The sequence below is a fragment of the Lolium rigidum genome, chromosome 2, assembly GCF_022539505.1.
Source record: "Lolium rigidum isolate FL_2022 chromosome 2, APGP_CSIRO_Lrig_0.1, whole genome shotgun sequence".
Classification (NCBI taxonomy): Eukaryota; Viridiplantae; Streptophyta; class Magnoliopsida; order Poales; family Poaceae; genus Lolium; species Lolium rigidum.
In genome coordinates this window covers 83063028-83082488 of record NC_061509.1, presented here as the reverse complement: position 1 = coordinate 83082488, position 19461 = coordinate 83063028, and the positions used below count along the sequence as shown (strand labels likewise).

Below are 19461 nucleotides of genomic sequence, written 5' to 3'. Positions count from 1 at the left end.
ACATCTCAGGTGAGACAAATGCCTTAATTTGATGGTGTAGAGTGGGATTTCCTGGATATGAAGACACTTAGTAGTAGGTTTGTGCTATATATATCTGTAGTCACTTTATTCAGTTGAACACAAACATGTAAAGGGACTCTACTTGCTTAAGCTTTCCATAAGGAAATTTGTGATGGTAAACATGTCTTGCATTTACATATACGCAAACTGCAGCTTGAGTTTTAGACCATAAGCCAACTCTTGATGAGCTTATACAGTAGTGGAAATTTGGCATCAGTCTCTTTCAACTGCTCCGAGTCATGTCCAAGCTGGTCATTAGTTCATGATGAAGCAAGGAGCATGCTATATTTCTTGCAGTTCAGTGTTATTTTGTCACCTTCTAAGCTGAACATAGTGCAAACAGTCAATTAAGAATTTAAGATACTTAATCATGGATAATGTACGGCCTTGTCAATCTCAAGTGTCTGCACTAATTCACAGTTGCGTTCTTCTTGCAGCAGATCAACTCATTCATGCATGCTATGCATAGACCATGGACGGCTCTGGATCCCATGTCCCAAAGACAGCCTCTGCGTCCTGCCTGAAGTTTTGGCGATTCATGCTCAACCATATCTGACAGCGCGCACGCCGAGGCAAAAAGGTCAGTAGGGGTCTGGACGAGATCTGCTCATCATCAAGTTAAATTAAACCATAGCCCCTTCTCCAGCTTCTTCCACGGCTCAGGGGTAAGTCTCCGATCTCGATGCAGAATAATCCCTACCCATTTCTAGCTTGGAGATCTCTGGGTTGCATTGCAAGTTGATAGGATGGACGATCTCGCCGAACGGCCTTTTGTCGACACCCTCCTCCTTTTGTAGCTATACCATGTATCGCTCGCCGTGATCTGTACTAGAGTTCATCTGACCGCGCGCGAAGGGCTGTGCGCTGCGCTACACGTACGGACGCACAGTACAGAGGCTCAGCAAGCAGCTAGCACAGCGGTGGGCGCGGCCTGCCCTGCTGCCCCCTCTCCTTGGCAGCCATTAGCCGCTTGTCCGGGAGCGCTCCCCGCCGCGATTTGTCCCCAACGGAGATCACGAGACGAGAGGCGGGGAGGAACAAGTTGCCCAGATTTTGGACGCGCGCCCGTGGAAGAGCGTGGGCTTGTCATGCTGGAAGAGGGGTCGCTTTCAGGTTTAAGCTGTTTTTCTGAATTCTGATCCTCTCTCCCTCTCTCTCTCTCACTCACTCATGGCAATAAGCGAGTACGTGTGTGTGACTGTGTGAGAGACTAACAGCAAGAGCTGGCTACCTATAGCTAGCTAGAGTTAGTGTTAGAGCCATTAGGCTATCAGCTATGGCTATGCATGTGTCATGTTACCGTAGGCTTGGTTATAGCAAGCTACGTAGCTTTCTTGCATATCGGATTGATGGCCCAGTTGGAAATTGGAATAACGGTCAGGCAGCTAGCTAGGTGTAGACAACTAGACATGCTAGCGATCTGTTATCCTCTTCTGGATCATTCAAAACATTTGTGTCATATCTATGGACCTAATCAACTCTCCTCTTCCATTGTAAGTATCACTGCTATGTTTAATGAGCGCGTACAACTGTTTGTCTGCAAATTAGCATTTGCCTGTGGGTGCAGGATGTATATATATACCTGATGCTCCTTTCTGTCGACTGACATATGCAATTAACGAGAAACTTTTTTTTTTGTAGGAACAAGACACATTTTATTGGTGTTTTCTCGAAAAATTAAATCCAATGCTTGTCTGATTTGATAACACAGCATGATGTCTCTCAAGGTACTGCTACAACCCACTTAAGATCTCCCATATATAGTAGGACCCCTGCTACTACAAAAATAGTTGCTGCCACATAGGAGTAATTATTATTGGCGGTTTAGGCGGTAGTATGTTAATAGCACTATGATTAAGGGCAAAACAAATGTCCCATTTGCTGCTGCTAGTAAATCCAAAACCATGCTTGCCTGGGCCCTCAAGGCGCAGGAAGTGTCTCATTGCCTGGTCATGTCTTAATAGTTCCTTGTCTCCACTCTCTCCCTCTCTCTCTCAATCTCTCTCTCTCCCACACACACGGAGAGAGATGCCCGTCCACGCGAACCTATCCATCCATAACAGAGCAGCTGCATTCACCAGATCATCCACAGGCCTCCTCTGAGCGGCTCAGCTTTTGTTCAGCCCATCTGTCGTTTATACTACAGTACTGTGAAACGTGCATGTACTGCATGTACCCGATTGACTGCAAGAAGAAATAATGGAGATGGGTCGGCATGTGATCGTTAGTTAACTAACCTACCTTGATGTGACCATGTCTCTGTACGTAATAGTGATCTATATCTGGACCTGGAGCATATGTTTACTAGCTAGCTGTAACCGGATTAATATGGAATGGGAGTAACAGTAGGTTTAGCAGACATATGGAAAGAAGCTAGGTAAAGAGAACCATCTCTTGGCAGAAGCTCCATATCGTTTTTTATTTAAAAATTCAGGTTTTCAAACATCTCACTGTTGAGATATTTTTTTTCTGTTACAATCTATATATAGTTCGTACCGAACCAAGAAGGCATGATGGTGGGCATGACTTCATATAGTAGTAGTTCATATATACCTAAAGTGCATATATATAGTGCACAGAATCAAGAGAACATTACAAACTAATCACGTTTTTAATGGTTAAACTAATCACATGTATAATCACATCGAAAATTGGGCTACTGGTGAAATTTATTTTTATATATTGAGCCTTCCTCGGTGTCACTTCGATGCATGGAAAACCTCAACTTAAAATTTTAGTGAAGTCTTAGTTAGCCGCCTGGCCAGGTGGAACGTTAGGATTTGGTGTGTAAAGAATTAACCTTATTTAAGTGTGATGTTCTCGTGCCTTTTCTTTGTGTTGCGGAATAATTGTTAGGAAGACGCTACCAACTGCTGTTTACTACATATCATGAGACACATTAGGTTTTGTCAGTGTGCTATTTATGATTGTACCATATAATATTTCATGTCAACAAGGAATAACAAGGTGATTTTGCACTCAGGTCCATATGCTCCTGATTTTTGAAATGCATATTTAAAATGTCAAAAAAAATCGACGAAAAATGTAGCACGTACATCTCGATGTTCTATGTGCTCGCAAAGTCGTTTAAAAAACCTATATTATTTGTGTCGTATGTAAAAAGGACAAAATTCGGAGCTAAAAAAAGACTCTTCATGAGTCATTTTTTTATATCTTTTTTTGCACATGACACAATAAAAATCGATTGTCCGTAAAACTTGACATGTGCACATAGAATGTCAATATGTATGCACCAATTTTTTGTTTGGATTTTTTTACAGTGGCAGGAGCATTTGCACATGGTTTCAAAATTGCATTTCTGGCCAAAAAGTAAATTTTAATATCAAGGGTAAGTAGTAACGAGAATATTGGGAAGCTCATTTTTGCCGCTTGTTTTAATTTATTTTGAAATATTGAGTGAAGTTGTTGCATTCCAAGTAGGGTTAAGATATTTCCTTTCTAAATATAAATGGAGAACCTAACTTTTTATGCACTTACATTGAAACTAACAATACGTTTAAAAAGCTAGATATTGGTGAAATTTCAACCTTGTCTAAAATTTTATTTTATATTTATATCGATGTAATTCACAGGGCCATTAGGAGTGACCTCTGTAGCCTATGCAAGTATAGTATTGTGGTTGGATTAGTCTCACAACGAGAGTTTATATAGAGTTGTGCCAGCATATATACCCTTATGTTTAGAACGTAGCACCTTTAGGTTAATCTTTTCGTGTGGGCGAAAGTTTCACTGGGAGGATACGCATAATTTAGCCCTTCCCACAAGTAGGTTGGGCACCAAGGCCCTCTTTGGTTTAAAGGACTTCTAAAAATAGTGTAGGATTCCAAACCATGCGAAATTTTCCCCGAGTCCTTTTGGTCAAAGGTATTAATCCTCTAAAATTCCTGCGGATTGGTTTCCTACACTACGGTTCTACATGATTTCTAGCAATCACACCTCTTGAAAAATGAAAAATCTCATGTGTGTCTATGAAAACTCTGATATGTATTTATCTCTTTCTAAATTTTTATGTTTTCCTATGGTGTAACCACATAACTTATTTTATCAGTTCTAACGTTTTGATCCCTCTAGGATAAGGATGGCAATTATGTGCATGGACAGAGTATGTGCATACATTTATACCCATTGGTAGTACCTAGTATATCCTACCCGTTAACTCATGCGTAGGGCACGATATATACCTTATACTCATATCCTGCCCGTTTACTGTCAATATTTCATGTGACATGACTACTCTTGTTGACTTATGAGTTAGAATATGAGATTATGATTTCTATGCAGTATGCACTCAACTACCTGTTATTGAGTTTCGACAATTTGTTTTTTAATCAAATTTGATATGATAAATGTGAAATTATGAATAAACATACCCTCCGGGTACCCGTCGGTCATGGTATAAGTTTTATATCCATTGCTACGGGTATTGGTATAAGTTTGCTCCCACTAACTATACGGGTATGGGTATGGTATTGCTATATCCTACCTATACCCTACCATTCTTATTCTAGCATTCCACATCCTATGACATTCTGTTCATGTATTTTAAAAATCTTAGAACCAAAAGGACCTAAGAGAATTTGCATACCTTGTTATAGGTGGTATCAATGTGAACCCTAGGTCGTGTGTGACTGTATGTGTCTACAAATGGGTTATCCCAAACATCTCCCAGTAGTTTGTTGTCGAGAGGGTCAACAAGGGTGGGTGCAATACCGTACCCCCTCCCACTAGTGGAGGTTCACGTGGCCTAAGTGAACTTTTGTAATAAGATTAATCACAGGAGTTTAGATCGAGGTTGACCAACATATATATTCTTTCTTTTCAACTATAACATCTCTGAGATAACTTTTCACACGAAGCAAAAAGTGGAATGTAAGAGGGGTCCTTCAAATAAGTGTGTTCACCCATATATAGGTTGGCTAGTTGTGTTTTAAGTTTTAACAAAACTCGACCATGGTGTTACTCCCTTGTTGTGAAATTGTGGAAGATTTTAGGTGGCATCGGATTGTGTGTCAAGGTAGAGGCACATATGTTCTGGTATTTTGGTGTGTGTTGAGTTAATATACACACCTAGCGAGGGGAGGAAAGGGGAGCATTGATAAGAAATGGGAGTTTGGGGATGGTATGTCTTAACTTCTTTCCCATGCTTCATCATCGTGAAAATAATCGTCTTTCTCGGGAGCTCCTCAACTGTCTTCCCATCCCCCAGAAGCAACCAAGTCGCCGTTGTCTATGTTTTTGTTGTCGTAGCGACTTGCATCACCGTCACCCCTCACTGGAGTAGTCGCTCGTCACTTTCGTTGCCATAGCCATTGCGTCACTTTTTTTTTTTGGTTTCCCTCGTCAAAGCCTCTGCACCCCTTGCGTCACAATACCAAACGACATCATCCCTGTTGTCACGGTTTCCCTAGCCTTTGGGTCAATCCCTAACTCTAAGGGCATGTGCGAACGGGCGTCTTACACCATGCATATTTTTATAGTTTTTTCAATCAAGTGCCTTTTCTTTGAATAAATTGCACTCTCTAACTATTAACATAAATATAGCATGATACATTAATCTCATTTTTGCGAAAAGGTCTTGATAATCATCGATAGTAGTACAAACAACCCAACAGGTAATAAAAACTTCAAACATATCCTTAGACCACCTGCCGACCACTATAGACACTAGCATGAGCGGAAAGCGGGCCGTTGTCCTCGCCCCTCCATCACCGGAGCGGAGAAAAACTTGGTGTAGTAGAGCTTGTTATAGTAGACAAACACAAGTCATCGTGCTATGAACCGAAAGGACTAACAAACTAGAGCACCAACCATCTCAGATCAGAAGAGCCAAGACCTCAAACCACACCAATGAACACGAAAACCGGCTAGATCCCACGAGATTCTGGGGATGTAAGCTCCACGCATGCTCCACCCTCGCTAGATGCACCACTTGAGGATAGGGTGGGGATGGCCTTATTCTAACTCTAAGATGTAGTCACTGCCTCACCAACTCAAAGAAGACAATAAAAACAACATAAACAAAGAACGGGAACCCTCCCCCGGTGAGGGGCCGTGGTCCACCACACCTCAAAACCCCAAGGCCATCGAAGGCGGAGCAGACTGGCGGAGTTGCCCGCGAAATAGATGGAACCCTAGGTGGGTTTTACGATCGCCTCTCTCCTTGGAGCGAAGGTAACTGTTCGTCTAACCAACTGCGGTGAAGCCCGATCTAACCTCCTAAATATATATGGCTTTGATAAATATCTACACATTACAAAGCTTCGTCGATTCCATGCAAATCTTTTCTTATTGCTTACATAAAGCACTAAAATTTCCGTGGTAGGAGTGCACATGCTGCAGTTGCATGAGATCTTGATTGGGCTTGGGAACGAATGTTTGCATGTACAGTGTCCAATAATGTGTTTGTTCGACTTTGGTTCCTCATCTCTTTTATTTCCTGTGCTGTGTCCCTGTGTCCACTCTCCATTTCTCTGGGAAAGGGATCACACATGACATCCTTCTAAATCTCTAGGCCCTAGCTAGATAGAGAGAGCTTGATAGCAGCTCTTGGCTCGTCTTGCTCCCGTTTATAAAAAAGACGTGCCCCTCTCCACTGACCATGATCACTATGGGCCCCTGTAAATTGCCCCTCCAACTGCAGATCTCAAAACACCTCTCTCCACCCCTAACTAGCTCCATCTCCCTTATATCCACCCTGATCTCTTCCACCTCTGCTCACAGTACCTGGAGCTACCTTGCTAGCTAGATCTCTTTCTCCCTCCTCTTCTCTCACATGTCTACCATCTACATGAGCCAGCTATCTACTCTCCCTCTAATGGAGGGAGATCAGGATCAAGGGCACTTTCAAGCCTTCCATTTAGCAAAGGACCCTCCCATCTTGTTCCCTTTCATGATCGAGAACCCTTCGGAGCATCAAGGGAAAGACTATGGAGATCAGCACTTGAGGCAGCAATTTTTGGGTGAATCTAATCAGCAGGTGAGGGGGATCATAACTATCTAGACGTCTATATGTAGATCGAGGTGCTCCACCTTTTTTAGTGCGTGCAAGCTCTTATAATATATGATCCGCTCCCTGACTTGTTTCTATCTTCTTCTCTCTCTTGTAGATCAATAATCACATGATGATGGCTGGAGGATCTGATGTTTTCGCCACGCCTTCCCCGTACCGGCCTACTATCCAAAGCATCCACAGTGATATGATCCAGAGATCCTCGTACAATCCTTACGATCTAGAGAACAAGAATGCTATCCACGGATCGACCAGTGAGTGGGCATCTGGCAGGCCTCCAGTGAAGATGAGGATCATTAGAAAGGTTTCGACAAACGATCACGAAGGCGGGGTGGCGAGAAAGCCAAGGAGAAGGGCACAAGCACACCAAGCTGATGAGAGCCATCTGCAGCAGCATGCCATGGGTGTTATCAGGGTGTGCTCAGACTGCAACACCAGCAAGACCCCCTTGTGGAGGAGTGGTCCTCGTGGCCCCAAGGTGAAATATATTGCTAACTAGGCAAACTACACGATCTATACCTGTTCAATCTATGTACTTTAATCTGCTTAATAATGGTATGTGCATGTAGCATAGTACCGCAGGTTGTTGTTACACACTATTTAACCTGCTACAGGTTGCTAATTAGTGCACTGTTTTTCATGCGTTGATGGTTCATGCAGTCTCTATGCAACGCGTGTGGCATACGGCAAAGGAAGGCGCGGCGCGCGATGGCTGCAGCGGCAGCCGTTGTGGCAGCCAGCGGCGGGGCAGCGGTGACTGCTTCCCATGGAGGCGTGGCCGCGGCTGGTGAACAGGCCACATCGCAAGCTGCGAAGCCAATAAAGAAGGAGAAGAGGGATTTGGACGTGGACCGGTCGCTGCCGTTTAAGAAGCGGTGCAAGATGGTTGATCATCCTACCGATATCGCCACCAAGGCAGTGGCCAGCTGCGTCGACGCCGCTCTGAAGAAGGATGATGGTCGTGTCTCGCTTGAGGACGTTCCGGCGACTGAGAGACTGAGCAAGCCCAATCCGCCGGTGACCATCATTCACGACTTCACACGCGACGAGATCACCGATGCGGCCGTGCTCCTCATGAACCTATCTTGCGGCGTCGTTCCGAGCTAGTGCAACTTGATTTGCAAATCATCAGCTATATCGGTGTTGTTGTATTTTCTTCTGTATCTTGTGATCTTGTTGTTTTGTGTTGTTGAGGAGATCGGTGAGGAGGAAGAGATCAGGGAGAGCGAGGGTGATCACATGTCTAGGGTAATAAGCGAACAAGCTCGCTAGTAAGCAGTAACAAGGATTTGCTAGGTGAGTGCATGGGTGAGTGAGTCTTACGATTTCCCCTTCTTTTATTTGCTGCAGCGGTTAGTGTAAGCCCCTGTATAACTTGTGTTTGTTGTTTGTACCCTAGTTATTTTTGGAGCTGATAAACGTGGAAATGATCGATAAGGGAAACTTACTGTGCATTATTGGCTGTGCTTCACGAATGATGACTGTTGTTATACAACTATGACGTACGCCAGATTGTGTGTCTACCTTTTTTTGTCAGGTATTCTCCTTTTTTTGTCACTTATTTTTCAGAGACAGACATTCTCGTTAGCTCTTGCATGGCGATGGATCGTGCATGCATGCATATGGGACAAGTGAACCCTTAATGTTTGGATATGTGTGTCCTGCAACTTGCTACTGAACTACTACGTACTAGCTATCGATCTGTATCAAAATTATTGGCCTTTCATTTTACTCCACCAAGTTAGCTAGCTAAGCATGTACTAATTAATGTACAGTACTATACACATTCCATAACCCTCCTCTATTGAGCATTTGAGCTACAACTGCACAAGCATTCATTATGTGTGGGTGGTACCCCTTTTCGGGTGTATAAGCTATATATGACCCTCTTTTAGACACCTTCGGTTTGTGCATAAACCGATTGTGTGCAGAAAGACTTGCTTCTTGTTAGTGTGAGTGTCTTACGCAGGCAGCTGGCGGCCTTAGCATCATTCACATCCGGCGGCCGGCATGCATCATACAGATCAGTTTAGTCCTATTTCTTTACCAGTGTACTCTACAAATCGCGTACTTCTTCCGTTCTGATTTAGTCTATATTTTAGAAAGAAATAAACTAGTGTTACATTAATTAGTAGTATTTGATATGTGTACAATAAATTCAAGCTACATTAAAAATAACAAAGTCCAATAAACATAGCAAAAAACACTTCATTTTCAGTGTTGTTATTGACTAAAATCTAGAATGTGAGAATAAAATTTAGACCTAGAATGTAGACTATTTCAGAACTAAGGGAATAATCTAGCTAGAAGCGACACTTCTAAATAGAAGCACATATACCTCCCTCACTGAAAAAGTTATTCCGCTGTTAAACCTAAGGTTTTATCCCTGCTGGCCTGGAGGTAACAGGTTGGTTCTCATTTAGGAACAGATGATGTAGCGTAGTAAACATTGGCTGTGAAATGCGGAGAGAGGCATATCACTGTTGTTGCACATACATCTAAATTTTAAATTAAATCTACAAAATTCATTAAATGTCATATAATAAAATTAAGTGTACTAACTCATAGGGGTCACAGGCAGAGTTTAGTGGGACAACACGTCTCCGTGCTCCAAATGAATCTCTGATCTTTTTCTAGCGTGTGTAGGAAACACACACACATTTGTGTGTGTGTGTGTGAGCCCGCATGTGTCGTGCGAGTGAGGTGTGCGTGAGTAGTGCACATCAATAGCTCTAGAAAGATATAAAATATATGTAATTAATTTATGAAGTGATTTGACTACATGAAGAATTGTGTACCATTTGGCCATTTGGGCATGATACAGAACAGGATGAACGAATCATACCACTTACATCCCATAATATAAGGTATTATTATAACCTGCCAGTATATGTTTTAATTGGTTGCAATAACATTTTATATTACGGATGGAGTATCATTTTATGTGACTTGATAAATGTTTCATGCCGCCCAAATAAAATTGTATCTACACTCACATAGAGAAAGTGGTCACATTTTAAGGAAGACATTGCATGCATGAGAATTCAGCCAATGTGTAGCAGACAAAAATGCTAGGAGGGAGAGATAGATTTTGCATAATCTAGTTCAAGGAAGTAAAATGAATGAATGGGCAAGAGGGGATATGAAAAAGTTGAGTTTAAAGATAAACCATTTTAAGAGAAACACATAAGTTCATTGATGCGTTTAAATGCCATTAAATGTGTGATGGAATAAATTTATATGATTGAATAAACTATAGTATTTTGTGCTAAATGGAATTTCATTACTTAATATAAATATTACACCTAGCCTCTACATAACTAGGATGCACATATCCGCTCAAATCGAAAACCAGAAATAAAAATATGGCACATTACAAGAGATCATCGACATTGTAAAGCGCCTATGATGTTGTAGGACCAATCCGAAGATCACGCCGCCAGCCATGTTGGATAAAATATCCCTTGTTGTGTCCTCCAACCGTATAGACACCACCATAAACCGTGTAAAAATAAATTATAGTTACTGATTTTATTGGATTTTTAAAGATTTAACTTAATATTGAGAAACAAACAAACTTTCTAAAACAATTTATGATATTTCACTAAAATGATTTATTCAGCAACTACATTTTTCTGCATGTTTTTACTGAATTTATATTCCGAAAATTATCCCCTTTCTGTACTGCCATCAGCCATGCATCTGTGCTGTATTCATATTCAGCTCCGATCTTGTTCTTATTCAATATATTTATAGTGCTAAATCTCTTTTTTTTACCGATTATGTTTCATATGAACCCTAGGCCACTGGGAGTGGAAAGCATAAACAAAGAAAGAACATGAATAAAAGTGCAGGCACATAACTGAATAAGGTCCTTGCCGGTCGGTCTTTGCCGTGCGACATCGCACGGCAAACCCTTTGCCGGGCATATAGGGTCCTTTGCCGTGCGATTTGTCGCACGGCAAAGTGCAGTTTTCCCGTAGTGACACGCAAGGCAATCTTTCTATGATGGCATAGTCTAGAGCGCAAAAAAAGGTTTCGATATCCAAATATCCAGTGTAGTTCTTAGGAGTAAAAATTGTAGTATCACAGCTTATGGATCAAACTAGGCAGAGATGTTGCTTTTCACTTAAGGCAGAAATTGTAGTATCCGATTGTACTCATTTCGGGTCAGAGATTTTGCTTTTCTATATATACCTAGTCAATCTTTTACAAAATAAAACTAGACTATCAATTAATTTTGACCGGGGGTAGTAAATGAAACGGGGTTTCATATCCTATGAAAATTTATATCGATAAAGCTGAAATTAGACAATGTCTTGTGACATAAGTCTGAGGATGCACAAAAAGTTATGCATGCATACCTCCGTTCCTTAAGGCCGGGGCAAGGCTCCCATATCTAAAAAATCCCTCCCTTTCCTTCATGTCGTGATTTTAGTTCAAAATTGAAACCACGTTATGATTTATGAAATGGGGGGAGTGCATATTATCAGTATATATTCTAGCGGCAAGAAGGATGAGATCCAAGTGTCAATGATTGGTCCATCATGCACAGGGACTATACCTGACACTGTACATGTTGTACGTATGTATACTGAGACAGTGATCGCAGGTATCTACGTACACCCCTGGATGCCAAAAACTTATCGATCCTCCTAGTCACAGGTTTAGCCGGTCACATGGTATCGGTGCTTTCAGTCAGTGGCGGAGGCAGAAAAATATTTAAGGTGTGGCGGAAACCAAACAATTAATCATTGGGAGCAATGTAGCAGACCTTGTAGTACTGAAGATTATTTCAGTCAACAACGAGATAAGTTTCAGAATTTTAAGCAAAAATTTAGTTCTCAAATACCTTGCATTATGTACTGGGTGTTCTTCTTCGACGCCATATCGGCTCAGTCAGCGGAGCGGTCTTGCCGTTCCCGAATCGAGGACTCGTCTCGTCGGCCGGCGGCCACGGTTTTGGTTCCTGCTGGCTGCTGCGCGCTTGCGCCCTGCCGCACTGCCGGCTCTCCTCGACACGAACGTGAGTGCCGATCGGTTTATGAGTCGGCGGCAGGATGGTGTTTCGTGTGAAGATCGGTTTCTGATTCTAGATGCCAATGAGCACAGGCAGTCACGCACAGCCCAACATCCCTACCCATATATTTTACCTAAATGACCCAACTGCTCACCAGGCCCAATACGGACAATCACTTACCGGTTCAATTCCCTGGCTCTCAAACAGCAGCTCTCGTCGATGTTAAACAGTCAACACAAGACAAACCTGAATGATATCTCATATCTGCACATATATACCTTGTAGTAGTGCAAAAATTTAGGTATGGCGGCCGCCAAACCTTGCCATATAGCTAGCTCCGCCCCTGCTTTCAGTACAAGCTACCCGCGCAGTACGCTACCACGCTAGCCCTATAGTCGATCTCGTCTGTTGGCCTAGCCATTTGGCATTTCTTCCTGTACGTAGTTGGCGTGGATTCCTTTGGAAGCGGCAGAACATTATCCGGTGCTCTATTCTTATGATGCAACGAACAGTTTTAGTTCATCCAGTGGGTGGACAAGAGACTGGTAGCCGGATGGCCCCGATTGGTCACTGGTATATATTATGAACTTATCGTAGTCGCACATAACGGCGTGGGGCACCATGGTTTAAACCATGGATTCATGATGCTAGCATATTTCATTTGAATTTACATGATATTTCAATTATCTATACGTAAATTTTATATAGAACCTAAGGAATGGAGTTTTGTCCTTGTTCTCGAACTATCGACCAATTGCATGTAACCATGGTTGTATTCGCATGAGTGGTGTGTACCTTTTAACTGGCAAAAAAAAAAACTGCCAAAAAACCAAATTTCCACAAAATAAAAGGTACAAAATACACCAAAAGGAAATGTGTTTTGCATAAAAACATTGAATATAGTTTTCTTGTAAAGCGGGCCTAAGTTATGTTCTAGCCAAGGAAAAACACCGACCAATGCAGATGTACAAGCATGGGCTTTTGCGTCCGAGAGGCATCTGCAGTTAGAAGAAGGCCCCAACAGTTCGGGCTGTCAGAAGTTTCTACACTTCGTATTGTGCGCCGTCTGGCTACAGATTGTATATTGTGCACCTCCTGGGAGTAGGTTATCTGCTCTTTTATATCATACAAGTTGAATGCATGCGCGTTACCACGATCCAAAAGTATTTTTATAGTTGCACTTTTTCCGATATAACAAAAGGATATTCTAAAAATGTTTAAATTTTCACTTTGCGTAATCCAACATCATAAGCATATAAAGCTAAAAAAAATTGTAGACTCCAGTGGTAGCTTCAAATCTCACTCATTAAATTTCAACAGTCTTTACCAAATTGATACGACATCAATGGAAACAATTTGGTAATTAATACACCAACAACAAATGTCATTAAATAATTTATTTCAAATTTTACTGTCTGAATTCAATAGTTAATTATTATTTCTCTACTTGTAATGAAATTGGAATTTAAAAAGTAGCTCAGTTGGTATAAAAAAAATATGTGAACTAAGTTTAATCAAAAAGATGTCAAATTAGAAAAGAAACATACGATTGAGATAGTGGGTAATCAGAGATAACTTTATCAATTAATAAGACCTAATTTCAGAAAACATTTTATAGAGTACTTATTTGTTTTCTGATAATGACACATAAGAAATGCAGCGTGTCTTTTTTACGATGCCATCACTGTCATGTTTTAACAAAAAATAAGTGTATAGTCAGTCAGTCTTCCGCTAGTGATCGCATACGTACTACCATCAGCTACACAGTGCAGACATCGCATCCTCACCCAAATGCGTTGCCCAACCTGTTGCTCGCGTACACGGACTGCAAGCGGCGGCGAGGGACTTTGGCGGACCTTCGTCCCACACTGCCCAAGACCTTCGTCCGACCGTCGAGAAGCCCCTCCAGCTTGTCCCGCACTGCCCGAGGATACACGCGCTTCTCAAATTCGATGAGATGCATTGGTCCAACTCGAGGCGGCAACCGCTGGACCGGAACACACACAGCCGCTGGACCGGAACACCGCCCTCCTTGCGGAGCAGAGGACAACGGGATCGGAAGGCCACCTTCCTCCTGGAGCAGAGGAGAGCAGCGGAGGGTCCATCAGTTGGCAAAGGCCTTCGGGTGAGCTCGAGGGCAAGGCGTTGTTCCCGTCTCGGGTAAACACTACTAGAAAAATAAAAATAGATATAAGTGGCGCACCTACCTATTTTCCTTATCAGTGACGCACCTAGGTACGCCACTACTAACACGCCTATGGTAACAGCTATCAGTCACTACTAGGAAAAGGTCTACTACCGGCGCAACTAGTTGCTCTACTGCCGGCACACCAGAGTCTGCCGTTGGGAACATGCCGGTGATAATCGACTATTATCGGCGCACCTGCATGTGCGCCGGCGGTAGCTCAGGCGCAGTGGGCTACTTGCGCCGGTAGTAACTCTGTAGTGTTGGCGCACGCGCAGGTGCGCCGACAGTAGTCCTCGAAGCAGTGGCGAATGGCCTGTGCGCCGGCGGTAAGGGTTGCAGGTGCGCCGACGATATAACTCGAAATTCCTTTTTTCTAGCATTTTTCAGCGTATTACCATGCATATTTATACCGTCCAATACATGTTATATTTATTAGAATTCACTACACATGCAATATGAAAACCACATAGAGCCAAGTCTCATTTCTACATCAATACACAAGTAGTCAAGTCTCGTTTTGAAATCTTGATTCATACAACACACATGCAACACCGAACGACGAAGTTTCACAAAATTAGAAATCTTGGTACATAGTCACAAGTGTCATACACCTCACAATCTAGCTACTAACCTAAACTAAAATCACATAAAACATGGCCATGGTCACGATGAGCATCATCACAAAGGCCATGGTCCTCATCCGGTTCCTTCTCATCTCTCTCATATCTCCCGCTAAATAACGCGTGTATCTTCCTTCCGTCTCCACTCTAGTGGGGCATCCTTTGTAGTTGTTACCGCTGAAACGATGCAACTGTCTCCGACAGTCCTCCCAGTCATCGTAGACTCCAGGAACCCTCCCCTTGTACACGACATATGTCGTCGGTATCTCCATGCACAAGACAAATAAAATGTCAGTACCAAATCATATATGATATATCTACTTGCAACATATAAGTATATATGAGAAGTAAAGCACGAGTGTAGTGACCAAACATTTTAATCATCGGCGTACTCCAATAAGAGCCAAGTAGTATAAGCTAGATATCATGCCTCATATTTTGTTGGTCGAAACAAATATTAACATTCAGGGACGGTGTTAGCGAGCCAGGTAGGATGCACAAGAGATTGATATTTGTGCAATCACACCAGGCTCGCTAGCACCGTCCCTGAGTGTAGTGACCAAACATTTTAATCATCGGCACAAAAATGGAAGAAAGAACAAAAGTAAGCAAAGAATGCCAACTCAAATACGAGCCAAGTAGTATTAACTAAATAGCATGCCTCATACTTTGTTTGTCGAAACAAATATTAACATTCAGGGATGGAGTCAGTGAGGCTAGGTAGGATGCACAAGAGATTGATATTTATGCCATCACACCAGGTGACAAGGGATTAACTTGTCAATGTCTACAGATTGTAGACTTAGGGTTTCGTAAAAAGTAGAGGGCAAGTAGATCTCAAAGGTTTCAGCCGACAAAGGTGTTCGACTAAAGCTATGATGGTTCTGTTGACAATAGATTCGATCCATTTCCTTTCCCTCGGCTCCCCTTTTATATAGGAGGTGAAGCCGAGGCTTTTCGTATAAGTTACAAACTGCGAGAGGCGTATTGGGCCTTTCCTATATGGCTACATTATTCCTAATACAACTCTATTTTTCTTATCCGAAATTCTCTGGGCTTCTGGGCTTCCAAAGTTTCGGGTTCGTGTGCTTCACGTACTCTCCAGATAACCTGGGTACCTTATTTGGCATGCCCATTCGGCATACCTATGTCAGTAGCTCCCGAGATTTTGCTCGAATTGCAGAGTCGAGTAAAATATCCATCGTAAAACTGAATCGTATGTTTCTAAAACTTTCGAATCATAATGAATATTTTACTCAATGTCTATTTTGTACAGGGATGATGATAAATGGGGATGGTTCATCTGATGGATCAGGTACCAGTTAACTTCTCTTGTGGCAAACCCGCATAAACCTACTTCAAGCTCAAGTCTCTGGACTTGAACTCGGGATACTGGCGTAATTCGACACGTGCCGCTTAAGGACTTATCGTGTACCGAATCCTAGCCGTGTTTTATTGAGTACCTAACACATCCATTAGGATTTTTCTTCGCATCTGCTGATACGGATAAAGTGGAAGAGCGCATTCGGGTGCGATTCCACGTCACACAGGACAGATCATGGGGTCTTACCTTCGTAATCTTTTTTGAGTTACGTCATTCAGAGTTTTTACCGTGTAAGACGCGCTCTGAGAATATTTTGTCGAGTGCCTTTGTCGGCTGCTGGAATTCTTTATTTATTCGAGTTGACTCGTGGGATAATACCTTAATCTCCCGATTGGAGTACATGACGAGTTATATGTAACTCGGAGATGTACGAAGGAAGTTCTTCGTCTGCAGTTCTATATTGACTTGTTACTTTCTCTTCTTTTTCTTCTTCATATTTCATCGGGTGCGCGACTAGCGCTCCCGATGGGAGTAGTCCCCGAGGCTACGTACAGCCGAGTGTTTGCACTTGGTTGTAGGCTCAACTTTTGTTATTTTGATCAACTCTGTATTTTTTCTTTCACCACGTCATCTTATCAGAAGTATGCATAATACTTCTGATAAGAGTAACCCCCGAGCATATGAATAGGTGCTTGCATCTGGGCAGAGGCTCCTGAATTTTCATTTTAACCATACCTTTCTTCAGATCTCGAAGTTTTTCTTTCCGCTATATTTTGCTCCATCACTCGAAGCTTTCTGGACAATAACGTCGTCGCTGACGACAGCCACGTATGGCCACCTTGGGAAGACACGACTCCTGGGAAACCACTATTCCGTGGGTCCAAAGTTCTGCACTTCCTCCATATTACGCAAGTGGGGCACACACGTCCTCCGGAATTCCTGGCATGCGCGCGGTAACTTCCCCTCGGTAAAACTAAACTGAAAAGATTATTTTACCACTTGGACACGCGTAAGGTTCAGAATCCTTCCATTTTCATCCGACGGCTGAGCGTATCGTCTTCTTCCTATAAGTTGGATCCTTCTCCTCACTTTTCCTCCTTCGCTGCACCGCAAACCTTCTCTCTCTCTATCCTTCTTCCTCCTCGAGCACCTTGCGCACGAACCCTCTGCTTCCTCTCTCTTTCTCCACCGTGCCGTCCGTCGAGGGTACTCCTCGCTAATGCCCTCCGATAGGGGCTTAGGGTTGATGGAATCCTGCAAGCTGACACGAGACATCGGTTCACAGACAAGCGGGGAGAGCGATTTACCCAGGTTCGGGGCCCTCGATGAGGTAAAACCCTTACGTACTGTCTGTCTGTTCTTGATTATGATGACAATGGGTTACAATGGGGTGCCGAATAGTTCGGCTGAGATCTCGTCGAGATGGCTATTGCTAAGGTGACCTAGCTCTAAACTTTTTCTGACTAAGATTGTTAAGATTGATCGTGTCCCTCGGCAGCCCCTCTCCTGGCCTTTATATATGAGGCTAGGTCTCAAGAGGTCTCACCGAGTACGATTAGGTTTACAGTAGTTTTAGATCCGATCTTTCCTTGTTCGATCGCTTCCTTGTCTTGCCCGTCAAGGAACCTTCTGGTGCGACGTCCTAGTGGCCCATCTCGCCTTCAAGTGTCTTCATGGGCCTCCAATTAGTCAATACAGGATAGGGTAATGTGGGTTACCCGAAGGGTAGTGCCCACGTCAGTAGCCCCCGAGTGTCTAGCCGAAGATAGTTCGGGTAGAGACTAAAGTATGTCTTTTCCTGATGTTCTTCTCCTTAATTGTCCTTGTTCATCTTGAATCTTCTCTGTCTTCATTTTGTCGGGTGCGCGTCAGCGCTCCCGATGGGAGTAGCCCCCGAGTCTAGGTACGGATGCTTGCAGTCCGTGCGTAGACTCAAGTTGTACCACTCGAATATTTTCCTCTGCCGATGTTTTCCACAGATCTTCATAGGTCATCCGATATATTTTCTTTATGCAAAGGATAATGAGTAACGTGCCCAACTGTTGTTTGGTTAACTGCCGATGGCAAAACAACGTTACCCTACACAGAATCAAGTCCCTGGGCATGATCCTGGAGTGCAAAAAACTTCTATCGGGAGCACGCCGCACTCCCGATGGGAGTAGCCCCCGAGTCTGGGTGCAAGCGCTTGTAACCGAGTGCAGACTCAAACCTTCTTCCTTCGACTGTTCATTCTGTCGAATCTTCATTTTTATCGGGTGCGCGTCAGCACTCCCGATGGGAGTAGCCCCCGAGTCTAGGTACGGATGCTTACAATCCGTGCATAGACTTAAGTCCTTCGTCCGATAACTTTCCATTTTCCCTTCGAATGCTTCTAGTTTTTTATGACATCACTGATGACGTGTAATTGCTGTGGGCTGATTGACAGGACGTGACCTGACGGGCCTACCCTAGCTCTGCGTGGGCAATTTTTTAGGGCTTGACCATTGCACGCATGGCGATCGAGGTGTCTCCTGATTTTCGCACAACGTGGGAACAATGGGCCGCCGGTTCCACTCTTTCTTCAAGCGCCACGTGCTTACACAACACTTATTTTTTCCTCAAAACCTCTAAAGGGCGAGAAATCTCTAATCTTCTCCACGTTTTCCGTAGCATCTTCTCATTCTTCTCCTTCTTCCTCCCTTTGCCGTTGCTGCGCCGCCACCACTGCTTTTCCAATCTTCATCGGATCTCACAATGGTGAAGAAGAAGAATCCTGCCGCCGCTGCCAGTTCCACCAGCGGAGGTGCCGCCGCCAAGTCCTCTTCTTCTCTTCCGAAGGGGAACGCTCCAAGCGCTCCTCCCCCAACTCCGGCGCCTCCAGCGCTGTCGAGTTCAAAGGCCAAGCCCGGAGATTGGGTGGCGTCAACCGTCACCAAGCGTGATGAGAAGAGATCCCGAAGCCTAGGATTGATTTCTTCCGAAGAGGGAAACGTGATCCTTCCAGGTGCGATTTCTCGGCCTAATCCCCCTGCTGGCTTTACCGTGATGTTCTTATCTTTCCTGTACCGAGGCCTTTCGCTTCCTACTCATGGATTCCTCCTCCACCTCTTGCGGGCGTATGAAATTCAACTATGGCAACTTACCCCCAACTCAATCCTCCACGTTGCTGTGTTCATCACCCTTTGCGAGGCGTTTCTGGGTTTCGAACCTCATTTTGGGCTGTGGAAAAAGATCTTCTAT

The 19461-nt window shown here is 43.4% G+C and overlaps 1 protein-coding gene across 2 annotated transcripts; it reads left to right on the top strand.

Moving 5' to 3' along the window:
• Window positions 1-6699: 6699 nt before the first annotated feature.
• LOC124686818 (protein CYTOKININ-RESPONSIVE GATA TRANSCRIPTION FACTOR 1-like) lies at window positions 6700-8613 on the top strand. Of its 2 annotated transcripts, XR_006997948.1 has the most exons (4): window positions 6700-7057; window positions 7188-7568; window positions 7751-8386; window positions 8490-8613. XR_006997948.1 is itself a non-coding variant. In XM_047220710.1 (3 exons), the coding sequence occupies exons 1-3, from the start codon at window positions 6854-6856 to the stop codon at window positions 8195-8197; spliced, it is 1032 nt and encodes a 343-aa protein (XP_047076666.1). In that variant the 5' UTR covers window positions 6700-6853; the 3' UTR covers window positions 8198-8613. The 2 variants fall into 2 exon arrangements, 1 of the variants encoding a protein (XP_047076666.1); XM_047220710.1 differs by having other exon boundaries at window positions 7751-8613.
• Window positions 8614-19461: the final 10848 nt, after the last annotated feature.

Bases quoted from the DNA above. Each gene is read 5' to 3' on its own strand.
- LOC124686818 (XM_047220710.1), top strand. From the start codon at position 6,854: ATGTCTACCATCTACATGAGCCAGCTATCTACTCTCCCTCTAATGGAG. The intron at 7,058-7,187 runs GTGAGGGGGATC...TCTCTCTTGTAG, and splicing joins TGGGTGAATCTAATCAGCAG to ATCAATAATCACATGATGAT. The intron at 7,569-7,750 runs GTGAAATATATT...TGGTTCATGCAG, and splicing joins GTGGTCCTCGTGGCCCCAAG to TCTCTATGCAACGCGTGTGG.